Source organism: Cyprinus carpio, chromosome A8 (assembly GCF_018340385.1).
Source record: "Cyprinus carpio isolate SPL01 chromosome A8, ASM1834038v1, whole genome shotgun sequence".
Classification (NCBI taxonomy): Eukaryota; Metazoa; Chordata; class Actinopteri; order Cypriniformes; family Cyprinidae; genus Cyprinus; species Cyprinus carpio.
In genome coordinates, this window is record NC_056579.1 from 436,727 (window position 1) to 451,245 (window position 14,519).

Consider the following 14,519-nt stretch of genomic DNA (forward strand, 5'->3'; position numbering starts at 1 on the left):
GGCCATCATTATCTATAGTTAAGATATTGGACATATTACAAGTTATTGTCAGCAGTTTATTAGTCATGTTTTTCTCTCTGATGTACATGAGCACATATATATATATATATATACTGTATATGTATAGCTACTTCTGCATGACTCTAGTTACTGATGTATTAGACGCTCACAGGCTTTTAAATCACTTGATTCATTTTTAATTATTCAAATGAGTTTTAATAAAAAGGATTGAAACTAAAGTCACTGTAGTAGGTTATAGTGTGTTTACACTACAATGGATGGCTAGTAAATGTATTAATCGAAGGAAATAAGATCATTTTCAGAGATAAACGCATCTAATATCACATTTCTAGAAATAGTTCAGTTCCAAACCCTCATGAACACTAATAGAGAATAATACATTAGTTCTATTATGTGGGACTCATTTTTGTACAATGAAAATAAGCTGTGAATTTAAGAGAGGAAAACATCCGTCGTATATCCAGAGAACTGAATAAAAACACATTTGTCATTATAGAAATAATAATTTCAAATGACAGCAAAGACACTTTAATATACAATGATGCTAAACCACTGACAGTACAGCAGTGAGTGACACATGAGCCTGTTTTAGTGCCCTCAGTAGGGCACATCATGACGTTTCAGCACATTGACACACACTCATGCTGTACTTCATCAAATCCAACCTTCAGACATGTGCCAATGCATTTTCATGAATAATCCAGAATCTTTTATTTTTTCCATGGATGTCTGGATTGTGTCAAATTTTTTTTTTTGGCTGTGAAACTACTTTTCAGACTCATCCAAGGCTAATCTGGTGTCTTTCATCCACAGAGCGTCCTGAAGTCAATCAGATGTCTCTGACTAACCCAGAGCTTCTCGATTCAGTCCTGGGGTCTCTCTTATCAGACACACATGGACCTCTCCTAACGAGCTGATGATCTCAGGACTGAAAGCCACCTGAGGAACCGACTCAATGAAAGTTACTGACCACCAGCAGCAGAACATGATGGCAGATTAGCCAACAGCACGACGTCACGGCAGCTTCATCACAGAAGATGAAATTCAACACACACTAAACATGAATCAGACAAATCAATAAAATACTCACTAATCAAAATGCAGCATGTTATTTTCATTTGTGAAATTTGATATATAACAGGGTTTTTGCAGGTTTTATGGAGATAAATTTATGACTTTAAAAGATCAAGTGAAGAAAATTTAAGGAATAAATTGAACAGAAGTCATAAGGTTAGTAAGGTCTCTATTAACAACACTTCAAAGTTTGAACATATAACTTCTAACAGATATCCTTCACTTTATAATTCATTTTTGCAAAAGAAAAAAAAATAGCTTATGGACTGAATAGCTCTACTCACAAACACTAGAATATGGAAATAACTTGTACTGTACCTTCAGATCTCACTGCAAAAAAAAAAGATGTGCTTCTTCAGTATTTGTGTCTTGTTTTCCAGTGCAAAGGTCTTTTAAATCAAGATGCAAAAGGACATCCGTCTTGCTTTCTGTGAAACTGATCAAAATGAAGTGAGTATATGGTCAAAGCATTCACACTTGTAGTTCGGTTCTCTTGGTTTGGACCAAAAAAGAAAACGATACATTTGGTCTCTGAACGCTCACACTGGCATTTTAGATGGCGCGCCTAAAGATACCAAACGTAAAGACATAGTGATGCGTTCAGAACCTGAAGCACTGCTTTCAGTTGAACACAGCTAATGCCGTCTGCTGGACTAAGTGCTCATTGCTGCGTGTACTTATTTTATTTTCATCACTTGCAAACTCACGAAGAGCTCACAGGGCACTTTACCTCCTCGTTGCTCCACGTTTGCCCTCTGCTCATTTTGTTTTGTATTCACTGCTTGTTGTGTCGCATAGAGTCGCATCTTGTCATTATGTCCTGATTTTGGTTCGTTCAGAAATATTTGTTCCGTGTTGCGTTCAGAGTTCATCCGAACCGCACCAGAGTTCAAGCACACCCATCTTTCAGCGGTCTCGGTCCGCTGGTTTGGTTCGGATGGCAGCATTCACACTTACTCAGACAAACAGCACTAACAGAGCAAACACACCAGGGTTCGTTTTAATGGAACCAAACATGACAAGTGTGAACACACCTTTAATTCAGCCTGAAACAGGTTTTCATTCACCACTGACAGATTTTTGTTCTTGTTTTAAACAAACTCGCTTGGTTTTGTTCAATTTCTCAGAAAACAAAATCTTTATTTTGCATCTCCAGTAAAAGTATCTTGATTTAAGGATGTTTAGATATTTGAACTGGAGAACAAGACAGAAATACTGAGGAAGCGATTCATTTTTAGCAAAGCATGCAACATTTGATGCCACGACTTTATGAATCTAAGGCTTTCTGCTCTGATTTAAGACCTTTTCAAGCCTTAGTTTGTGGAAGAGTAAATGAAGACTTTTTGAACCCTTTCTCAGACCTGCAGAAGCCCTGTATGAGTGAAGCGTGTCCACATACAGCCGTAAACCACATTCTGTGAGACTTGGATTTGGCGCTACACTGCTTTAATAAATCTTTCTCCTGAAATCACAATATAATCAAAGTGTCTTGTGAATAAGACTGAAGCTATATGTAAAATAAGTGTGTAGGACTGTGGCCTCACAGACAAACCCACAAGGCCTTTCTGTGTGCTCCTGTGTGTTTTCTGCATGTTTGCGTGGGTTTCCATGCAGCTGAGTAGATCCTTCCTCTGAGATTTACATTTATGCATTTAGCAGATGCTTTTATCCAAAGCGACCTAGAGTGCAATCAGGCTAACATTTTTTTTTTTTACCTAACGTGTTCCCTGGGAATCAAACCCACAACCTTTTGCGAGATCACGTGCGATTGCTTTACAGTCTGAGAAGAGCGGACGCTGAAGCTGTGAGAGGCACCAGCGATCCCGTCTCAGAATCAAAGTCGATCATGGTGTGATGAACGGAGGTCAAGCTCCACAGCGACGAGCCCGTGTGTGTCTGCCGCTCTCGCAGACTCGCTAGATAACTCTGGAGAAAGACAGACAGATTTGAGATCAGAGAGTAAAGCAGACACTGTATGAGACGCACTCAAGAACATGGGAATGAAGAGGTGTAACGGGGCTGTACCGGGGCCAGCACGTCTCCCGTGTAGCGCTGGAGGGCCGGTGGTCTGCGGCGGTACGTTCCCTCCGTGCGTCTCCGGTCACGCGTCTGTCTGATCCTCGTCAGATCCAGCTGCTTCTGTTTACCCTTCACACACACTGACACACACACAACAATCAAATGAGTGCCAGAATGTCTTCCCTTCATCCAACCTTATGCCTTTTTTTTTTTTTTTTTTTTTTTTTGCAGGGTTTCTGCAGGCAAATGCAAGGCATTTTAAGATCTTTTCAAGACCAATTTAATTTAAGGAGTAAATTGAATGGAACACAACAAGCCAGTATGTTTCCTTAACAATTCAGAGTTTTGAAAATAAACTTCTAACACATCTCCATGGCTTGGATATCTCTACTCACAAAGAAGAATATTGAAATAACCTTCACTGTACCTTCTGATCACACTATAATGTTCTTCCTCAGTAATTTTGTCTTGTTTTACAGTGCTAATTTCTAAAGATTCTTAAATCAAGATACATTTACTGGAGAAATAAACTGACTTTAAAAGGTAAGAAGAAGGGTTGTGACGGTGAGGAAATTTTCCCACTGGTTCATCGACACCGGTATCGGTATCTCCAAATCAGCGTAGATCCATTTTGCTTTCAAACCAAAGCGTAAATACACATAAAAAAACGTATCCTTGTGGAGCGGCTGATGTGGAGAGACACAAAAGAGAGGAATTGTTGAATATGTCGTTATTTTTGTTTTCTTCGTGTACAAAAAGTATTCTCGTCGCTTCATAAAATTATGGTTGAATCACTGATGGCAGATGGAGTATTCTGACGATGTCTTTCCTGGACCTTGACACTGTTATTTATTTGGCAGTCTATGGGACAGTCTCAAGCCTCCCTGTTTTCATCCAATATATCTTAAATTGTGTTCCGAAGACAAACAAAGCTTTTACGGGTTTGGAACGACATGGGGGTATTTGATTAATGACAAAATTTTCATTTTGGGATGGAGTATCCCTTTAAGATGAAAATGACATGAAGTTATCATTATATCCAGTAGATGGCAGCAGAGGAGCACTCATTAGCTCAGTTGCCTTGCCTAGTTTTCTTCACTCTTGCTTTTGGATTTATAACAAAATGACTATGAATAAGTATAGTATAGTAAGTGCAGGATGTCACAAAGTCTCATGTCATTTAAAAATAAATAAATAAATAAATAAACCCAGACACCAACAGCCTTGTATGGTAAATTATTTAAATACTTAACTATGACTGTATGTCACGTCACTTTCAACTAGTTAACTACAAATTAAGTTAATTATTGATGGTATATTAATTAAATAATGCATTAAATATTTTGGCTTTTATTTATTTTAATTTAAAAACTACATTTTTCAAACATTGAATAAAAAGGACACATCAAAAAAAGAGCTTTAAGTCATTTTCACCTGTAGAAGCGTCTAAAGGCGACACAGACTTGTTGCTGTAGTTTTGTGATTCTGAATGTACTCTGCATCACTTAAAGCACAGCTCTGTTTTGACATCGGCTTGTCAGATAGTTTGCTCCGCTCACTGCTACAGTTATCTTATCACCGTCAATCACGGATCAATTTAGCAGATTCACTCACGTAATTTTTTACACTCGCGTTTATCATTCCTGAAACAGTGTACGTGGACAGTTTGGTCCTCTTACTCTTTTCTTCAAACTGTGAATCTAGTAAAAACCAAGCAAAGGGCGCTTCCATTACAGCGTAACTGACCGAGCTTACTCATGCGGAAACTCATGATATAATCTATAACTACACAATGAATATCTTATTTACATCATGTAAGCTTTCTTTTTGTCTTGTTATAATAGGAAGATCTGTGAGCGTGTAGACCTACATAAACTTGCGTAAACAAAAATTACAGGGTTCCCACACCTTGGTTAACCTCAAATTCAAGGACTTAATGTGGAGACACATTTCAAGTGAGAGCAAGGTTACATCGTGTTACCTTAAAGGAGTCAAATGACGTTGCTAAAAAGAACATTATGTTGTGTATTTGGCGTAATGCAATTTGTTATGCGGTTTAAGGTTCAAAAAACATTATTTTCCACATAATGTACATTATGTTGATCCTCTATGCCCCACCTTCTGAAACGTGTCACTTTTTACAAATTTCATCGTTCTGAGAAAGCGAGGTATACACTGATTGGCCAGCTATCCAGTGCATTGTGATTGGCTGATGAAATGTTAAGCCCCTTACCATACTGTGATGGCGTCTCCTGGCGCGTGAGACAAAACCAATAAAACCCATTACAAACGAGGAATTTGTTGCATCCAGTGGGGACATAATTACTGATTATAATGACTTTTTTTTTTACAGTTTGCGTATCGCACTGAGTAAACACAAAACCAGGTTCCATGTCTGCATTTGTGATCAGAGAAACGAGAAACAAGCGCTTCTCTACACTGCTCAAAACTTACGTTTGAATCATCAGTAGCAAATTCTTTAAATATAAAAAAACGTACTTACAGGCTGTGAGTGAGAAGTGCCAGACTGTCCTTGCAAAGTTGGAACTGCCCCACTTTATAGAAACAGCCTTTTTTTGTGTAGATGGCATTGTCGGCTACTTTACCAGGAAACATAAAATGAGCTGCACACATCTGAATATTAGGGTCAAACTGTTCTGGAACAATGTTGAAATACAACAATCACTGATTTCTAGTTGTGGTCTCTTTTGGAAGGACAAACAAAGTAGTTTCACTTTCACAACAAAACACAGTGTCACACACGGCAGACTTGAGAAAGGCACGGCAACCACGTCACGACGCCGGGCTGGACTCGGTGAAAGCCGATCCGGCGAGCCACAGTGCAAAGTTGATGTATTTCCTCAGTGACCAGCACGGATCAGCTCAAGGCATGAACGGATATCTTTCTCGAAACGAAACAGATATCGTCCTCTTTTGGAAGGCCAAACAAAGTAATTTCGCTTTCACAGTGAAACACACAGCGTCTATATGACATGCGGCGGCGGCAGCAACAAAAATACAATGAGAAGTTACGCTTTCTTTCTTTGCGTGAACATTTGGGCGGTGTTATACAAATCTTCCCACATACTGACGTAGAGATGTGGGGGTGTGTTAGAACGAGGCATTTCAGGAGGGCGTGGACAAGTCAACTTTTATAAATAACATCTCTTTGGGTTTGAGACTTTAGTCTTTGCAACTTTAGGGATCTTATCTATTCACCAACAGCTTGTAACACTCCAAAGAGAAATTGCATCATATGACCTCTTTAAGATACATTACATTAAGTACATTAAAATTAAGTTTTTTGTGTCAAACACAACTATGCAAAAAATATATTTATATATCTTTTTGCATTTATTTTTGGCCATATGACAGCGATCTGATATTCTATTTGTTGTATTCTGTTTTGCATAAAACTGAAGAATATTCAGTACATCCTATACTGTATTCTAAAATGATCTGATATGAACTTTTGCATTAGGGTTGCCAACTTCAGAAAATGAAAATAAGGGACAACTGTAATTCTTTATAGGAAAATAGGGGACAGAAAAAGGGACGATCAAAATATTTGTTCTGTACCACATAGAGTATGTTATTCCATGTCTACAGTTAAGTATGTGTATAAAAGGTTCTCAGAATCACATTTGTTTTACTTAACCTATGTACAATTATTCTACAACTAAAGTTGAATGTCATACAAAAAATGTCACTCATGTTATGCACAAAGCATCGGCCTGAATAAATTTTACCACTATAGAATTCTAACAGCACAAGTGGTGTAGTAATTTAGAACATAAATATAAAACAATGACATAAAGAAATTTTAACTAAAATGTTATTAACCATATAGCCTATGAATTCATGAAAGCCCCATTTACACTGCATGGTTCAAGTGACCCAATTCCGATTTTTTCCTCTCATGTGGCACAGACCGGATATGACCGGTGAACGTGTAAGCAGGAAAAAACCGCATGGATTCCGATTTCTCAGATCGGATTCAGGCCTCATTCATATGTGGTAAAAAATCGGATATGAATCGGATATGTGCATTTGCGTGTGCCATGTAAGCAGACAAATCGGACATTCCCCAGTAAATGCGAGTCGTACGTCTTAAAAAAGTGACGTCAACTCAGGTGGAACTGAGATCACATGACTTATTATAGGCGCGATGGAAGACGAAGGATACACACAGTGGAGAAATGCGGAGGTTTCATGTCTTTTAAGTCTTTGGGGGCGAAAAGACAGTGCAGGCAAAAATGCAGGGATGTTGCAGAAATAAATCCGTGTTTGAAGACATTTCACGAGATATGGGGAGGCACGGGTTAAGGGGTTTTTTCTCCGCCGTACGAGACCAATGTTTTGCTGATTTTTTTTGTTGACTTTTCAAAATATTGTGGAAAGCAAAACACTGTATTATTTTATTTGCATCTGCATCCATGTATTTCGTGCTGTTTTTACTTCCTTTTCCAGGTCAGAACGTCTACGTTGGTAGTTTCAGCAGTGTATAGTGTAAATGCAAAAAATCGGATATGGGTCACTTTTAAAAGATGATGTAAGCAGGTCGTCAAAAAAATCGGATATAGTCAGAAAATCAGATTTGGGCATCAAGACCTGCAGTGTAAAATGAGAATATGAAGCATTTTTTTTAAACAATGACATAAAGAAATTTTAACTAAAATGTTATTAACCATATAGCCTATGAATTCATGAAAATGAATATTTTTCAATTAAAGAGAACTTGGAGTGTGTGGGCTGCTTTTGGTGCTTTAATATGTTCTTCAATATTAATGAGATCCAGGTTTAGGAATATGCTAGAAGTTACCATTTAACAACATTAACTTACAATACTGAAAGATGTCTTTCCTCAGGTAAGCAGATTGCATTTTTCTTGCCTAGCTGGATGTTGTGCTTATGATTGATAATCATGTTCTTTGCATTCACCCAAACTGATCTGGCAAAACCAAAACACAGATGGTGAAGGGGATTGCCGTTAGCGCGAGCGTCCAGGCGGCAGAGGATTGTGCAAGGTCTTAAAGCCTTCCTTGAGAGGCTACGTTTGCAATTCTAACAATGATTTGTGCAAAAATAATGATTCATTTGTTATTTGTGTGATCTAGATGGCCATACGGCGTATGCCTGTGAATAATACAGTACAAACTGCATTCCGTATAGCTTTCATACAGAACCAGAAGTTTTAAAATCTATGAATATGCTTTTAAGTTTTTCTTGCCTCATGGGTTTACATTATCTTAACAAGCAAAGCAATTCAACATTAATTTCACGGTGTGTCTGTGCAACTTTGAGGTACCATCGTAATAGTTCCATGTGCGTGTGAACGTCCTGGCAACGTACAACACAAAGTAACACTTAACGTAACGCGTAAATGCACGTAACTAATGTAAATAAAGCAAGCATAGGAATAGGCTACGAAGTGTTGGCGAAATAACACATTAGCGGACCAGAGGGAATATTATGGAATTTTTTTTCCAGAAAACTTGCACAAAATAAATTCTCAAGGACCTGTATCTATGTATGTTTATTTTCAAAAACTTTCCAGGGCCTTGAAATTTTTTTTCAGATTCACAAACTTTCAAGGATTTCAAGGACCCCTAAATTAGATCAGAGCGGACTCTGACTAACCTACAGTAAACACCCGTACGCAAAAACAAGCTGTAAATAAACTTCTCATCAGATCCAAAAAAACCCAACACTGCCAAACATATTGTGAATAGAAACTTTTGGCTTTGTGATTTGAAACCAGAGCATGCACAAAAACACACAGGAGAGTTTGAAAGCGTGCACAGGATTGAGTTGATACTACTGTCTGGAACTGTAAAAAGACCCCCCCCCCCCCCCCCCAAACATTTTCTCATCGGATCTACACGAATCTCGTAGGTCACGTATTTTGATCTCAAAAAGGTGAGGAGTTTGAATCTTTGCTTTAACATTTAATGCCAGGACTTTGTGAATTTAGGACTTTCTGCTCTGATTTATGAGACTATAAGAGATTAATCTGTGGACGGGTGAATTAAGAGTTTTTAAGACCCACAGAAACCCTGCATTTGTCTTTGTTTTTCTTCTTATAGTTTGTGTATATGTTCTGGAAAGCTGTGAAGAACACATGCAGGTCATATTTCACGCCAAAACAAGAACAACTATATTTCTGGCAGTACAAATGAAAGCTGAAATGTGCTGTATTTTCTCTCTCTGTCTGTATATAGATGTATGTTGGGGTGAAATGTGACCTGCGTGGGTTTTCTGTGGTTTGTTTGTGATGTGAGCTGATACCTTCAGCATGCGCTGTGATTCTCCATTGGACCAGCATTCCCAGTGCTGCTAGTACAGGCCAAATCCCAATCACGGCCCAGCTGTACCAGCACAAGCCCTGTTGTCTCTTCACACCCGCAAACGCCCGCAGCACCAACACGGGCATCTCCACCCAGTAACCCACACACGCCGTGGTCACCGCGGCCCCCACCACCGCCGTGGCTGCGACCATCATGGCCTTCCTCCAGCACAGAGTGATGACGGCAAAGAAAACGCTGGTTCCTATGACCACGCCGACAGGAACCCACGCCGCGCTGAATACAGGGTAATACTGTCCCAGCAGCAGCAGGGCGGCGCCAGAGAGCAGCGCTCCCAGCTGAAGGCCGGTGAGGAAGAGCCCGACGCTACGCACCAGCACCGCCACCAGCGCCGCCAGCAGACCCACGCCCAGAGAGACGCCCGCCTGCGTCCGGCCGTCCAGCAGCCGCTCCTGCACACACAGCAGGTGTCCGACAGCAGAGCCGAACGCCAGGCCCGACAGAAACAGCACCGTCTTAAAACAGCGGTAACCTGAAGAGCAGGGCGAGAACGTGACATTCATCACAATCAGCGCTTCACTACACGTCCTTATTTACCTGCACTCATCAGTCACTGCTGTTGACCAATATGAGCCTGATTACAGAGAACACAGTGTGTTTTTGATTATCTGGCATGCAGCTAAGTCTGGGTTTTTGCAGGTTTTATGAAGGTAAATTTAAGGCTTTTTAAGAGCAGATGAAGAAAATTTAAAGACCAAATTTAATCCATCAATATAGTCTCTAAATGTAAACGTCCTACATTAGCATCACTTCAGAGTTTGAAAATACAACTTCTAACAGATCTCCATTACTTTAATTAATTTCATCAAAAAATAAATAAAAAGAAAATGCCTTAACTAGAATATGGAAATAACTTTTACTGTTCCTTCTGATCAAACTGCAAAAAATTAACGTATTTCCTCAGTATTTCTGTCTTGTTTTCCAGTGCTAATGTCTGGAGATGCGTTCACTGGAGAAGCAGATGACTTAAGATGAGAAGTCTTGTTTTATGAGAAATTGATCAACATGGGCTCAGAAAAATTTCCTTAATTCAAAGCATAAAAGTCTTCATTGTCCACTGACAGATATTTGTCTTTATTTTAAACAACTCAGTTTTGTTCAGTTTCTTAGAAGACAAGTCTTCACATCTTCATTTTGCGTCTCCAGTACATGTATCTTGATTTAAGGATGTTTAGACATCTGGAAAACAAGACACAAATACTGATGAAGAGATTCTTTTTTTTGAAGTACATGCAACATTTAATGTCATGACTTTATGAATGTGAGACTTTCTGCTCTGATGTAAGACTTTACGCAGAAACCGTTATCGTATATTCTACCCATCCATAACAACATGGCGATCTGTTTCGCTGTAGTCACTCAGCAGAAAACAGGAAGTGCTTTTATTCGACCGCAGCAGGTACCACAGTCTGGACCGAGTACACTCGGATATTTTTGGACGTCCTTCCTGACTAACAATAGAGCTAAACTTAGAGGACCAAGCACAGATTGGAGGCTGGTCCCGAAATGTGTTTGTTCAGTCCAACAGCGTTCAGGTGAAGGTCCATCTGTTTTTACACAGATGTTTTAAATAGCACTACATTTACACACTGCCTTATTGTTCTCAGTTTCCTTGTGTAACTGTTATTCAGATAACTATCATACCAGCTGAAACATGCTTTTGTATGAGCCACAGAACAGCTGAAGCAGAAGGCAGCGTAAGTCCATGTTGCAACCCTAGAAAGCATAAAGCGGTTAAATACTTGTGTAAGCCTTAACCCTTTATGCACATTTGTATAACACTGATATAATCACTATATTTAATTTCATAGACTTCGCTTAGAAGTCAACGCTGGACAAATCATTTCAGCCCTCGTGTTGGTTTTTTGTGGGCATGCACTCTACGGTTCACTTCTGGTTGAAATGATTATCAGTGGTAGTGCTCAGAAGCTCACACATGCTGCTGACGGAGCTCATCCCATGTTTGTTTCAGACTCACCGCAGAAACAGTAAATGAGCCCCAGAGCGAAGCAGAGCGAGCAGGTAACGGCCGGCACCAGCTCATATTCTCTCCTGATCTCCAGAGCGCAGGCGGCTCTTGCGGTCTCCGTCGCGGAGAGAGACTCGTTCGTCATGCTGCTCTCACTCACAGCTGCAGGCCAAGAGAGAACGGGTGTGTTTCAAATCCTTACATCTGTCCAAATGTGTTCAAAAGTGCCTGGAAAAAACAGAAGAGAGCTTCCGAGTCAGCCCTAGAAACAAGCCACACCCACACAGGTAAAGATCCTAAACAGTGTTCAGGAAAGTTACTTTTAATAGTAAAAAAGTTACTAATTGCATTGCTTAGTTACTTTTTATGACGAATAATGTGTTTTGTTACTTTTTCTCATCTGAGCTGCGCTTGCTTGTTTGTTTTTAATATAAAAAAACTCCAAAAGTGAAACGAATAAGCCTGAGGCTGAATGTGTTGATAAATTCAATTATCGACATATTTAATTATCGCAGATTTGTGTAATATTCTGAGTTTGCATCTCACTGTTTTCATTCATTTTTTAAGGAGTACTGAATCTGTTTCTGTGCAGTGTGTACAAACATGTTCTCATTTAGTCTGGATCTACAGTAACATCACGTTCACACACACATCTGCACTCACTCCTGATTCTCTCACCGTGAGGACACATGAGGATTAAAACTAATGACATGAACCTCAATCCCTCTTTATTTCTCTAAAAGAATTTCATCAACTTTGAAAAATCCTCATGAACCGAATTGTGTAGAAAACATCAAACCTGTGGCCAGAGGGATCCTGCTAATGTCACAACTCAGACCATATATTTCATAACTGCATCTTTCATGTAACGTTACTTTAATTGCTTTATCTAAATACACACCACATTAGCAGTGCTTTGATGATTTGTGCACTTGCTCATTTTTCTGCTCAAGTCATGATGACTAACGAGCAAACTGGACTTAAGTGGTTTTAATCACAGATTACAGTTCATTTGTTTTCATGGCATTTCTTTATGTAGCCTACTACAGAATTAAAAGCACATTTTATAATGGTTTTTCAAGAGTTTCGATCACAATTCTGTAACTTCAGAGCGTTTAACCTAACTTACCTAAACGCTTGTCAGATGTAGAAATAGTTTTCAGGATCGACACATTTTAAATGAAGATTAAAAACAATACTGAAAACACTTACCAAAGCAGATCGCATCCACGCGCGTCAATATTCACATGAGCGAAATGAACACATAATCGGTTTCTTTTCTCGCTTCGGTGATGCACGGGTTTTTGGCTCAAACATGAACACTTTCTCCTCTCAGACACAGCCAGTCTTCAGCGGATTAGGGCGCGTTAACGAGCACGAACACTTCGACACCAGTTGTTCAAAATATAAACTAGGTCAGAATAACTTTACAACGAATAAAACCAAGTCAGCGTCAGAAGAGATCGCAGAGGAGCTTTTCTAGTGATGTGTCGTTCACGAACGAGTCGGCTCGATGAGTCGACTCCTTGAAGTGAACGATATGAGTCGGCACCCGTCTTAGAGCCGTTTTGACTTTTTTTTTTTTTTTTTTACTTTCTCAATACCAGAGAAAATAATAGGATGATTTTTTTTTTTTTTGCCACATTGCTTGTTATGCACGCTTATGTTGTTCTGATGTGAACAGGATGATTCTCGCGTGCTCAAACACATCAACAGATTAAACACGTGCACAATGTGACAGGGTTAATAGACAACGATACACACTGTGATTTAGTTTTTATCTGTTATACTTATATGGCACAAATAATGCTACATTCTGAGTATGATTTGTTTATAGTAGTTAGTGTTTTGGATGGTTTCAGCACCTGATACATCACATTTAATGTCTGCATTTACTTCTGCAAGATGTATTTTTTGTTTGCTCATCTGCACTATGTCTCTAAACGTTTGCTGTCAGACGTAAATTAGATGTTTATAAAACTGAAGATGGTTGTTTTAGAATGTATGTAAATCTTTCTAAGACGTTTATCAGATGTTTTTACACAGCAGATGATTCCCATATCAAGCATTCTTTATCAGACATCTTAAATATGTACCTGTGCAATCTGGGTAATGTAATAGTGATTTATGTTTTTACATAAATTAGGTTATGGGTTTTTATACCAAAAATGATAAAAAAAATTTGATATTTCGAAAAAAGTCTTGGAGCCAGAAATAGGCAATGACAAAACGATTTGAATTGTGACAATCTGAATTATAGTGTAATTTAACAAAACTAAATATTAGATGCCATTTTTTTAATGGCGTAGTTAAATTACTTTGAATGATTTAATTATATTTGTGCACACATACCAGACATAGGTCAAAACATTGACGGATTTGGATAAATTGTTATAAGCCAGAAGAGGTACTAAATAAAGAGCCGGTTCTTTTTGCTGAGCTGAGCCAAATGATCCGGATCCCTAAAAAGAACCGGAATTCCCATCAGAATCAGCAGGTTCGGCGTGAGATTGGACGTCAACGTCACCGTTGCCCTGGTTACGGAGTCGCGCTTTTTTTCAAATGTGTTTTGTTATCCAGCTTGAGGCCGTTACTTTTGGGGCTCGCGTCTGGCGGAAGAACATTGTAGCCGGAGCTACTTCTCTCTGTTTACATCTATGGCGAGTCACGCAGGTACTGTGCTACTCTGCAGCGTTACCGACCCCAACCAGACTAAAATAGTCCAATATAAACACTTATTATAGGTGTACCGTAGTGATTCAGGATAACAAAAAAACACTTTTTAAAAAATATACACAATATACACTCTCACAATATATATATATTTTTTTTACATTACAAACACAACACAAAACAACACTGTGGCACAGCCCTGCGCTGATTGGACCAGAAGAGCCGGGAGAGAAGTAGCTCCGGCTACAATGTTCTTCCGCCAGACGCGAGCCCCAAAAGTTACCGACTGCAGCTTTAAAGTGAAACGGTCATGAAACTCTCTTTTAGTTCTTAAAAGTGTGCTATACAGACGGCGGTGCAGTTATCACTGAGAGAATCTGTCCATTTGTCTCTTATGA

The 14,519-nt window shown here is 39.1% G+C and overlaps 1 protein-coding gene across 2 annotated transcripts; it reads right to left on the reverse strand.

The window, feature by feature from the left end:
* Positions 1-33: 33 nt before the first annotated feature.
* Positions 34-12,952, reverse strand: LOC122145878 (transmembrane protein 198-like). 2 transcript variants are annotated; one of them, XM_042761467.1, is made up of 5 exons: positions 12,661-12,952; positions 11,458-11,610; positions 9,403-9,951; positions 3,121-3,254; positions 34-3,021 (listed from the first exon to the last, which is right to left on the reverse strand). In XM_042761467.1, the coding sequence occupies exons 2-5, from the start codon at positions 11,591-11,593 to the stop codon at positions 2,869-2,871; spliced, it is 972 nt and encodes a 323-aa protein (XP_042617401.1). In that variant the 5' UTR covers positions 11,594-11,610; positions 12,661-12,952; the 3' UTR covers positions 34-2,868. The 2 variants fall into 2 exon arrangements, with proteins under 2 accessions (XP_042617401.1, XP_042617400.1); XM_042761466.1 differs by having other exon boundaries at positions 11,458-11,676.
* Between the last annotated feature and the right edge of the window lie 1,567 nt (positions 12,953-14,519).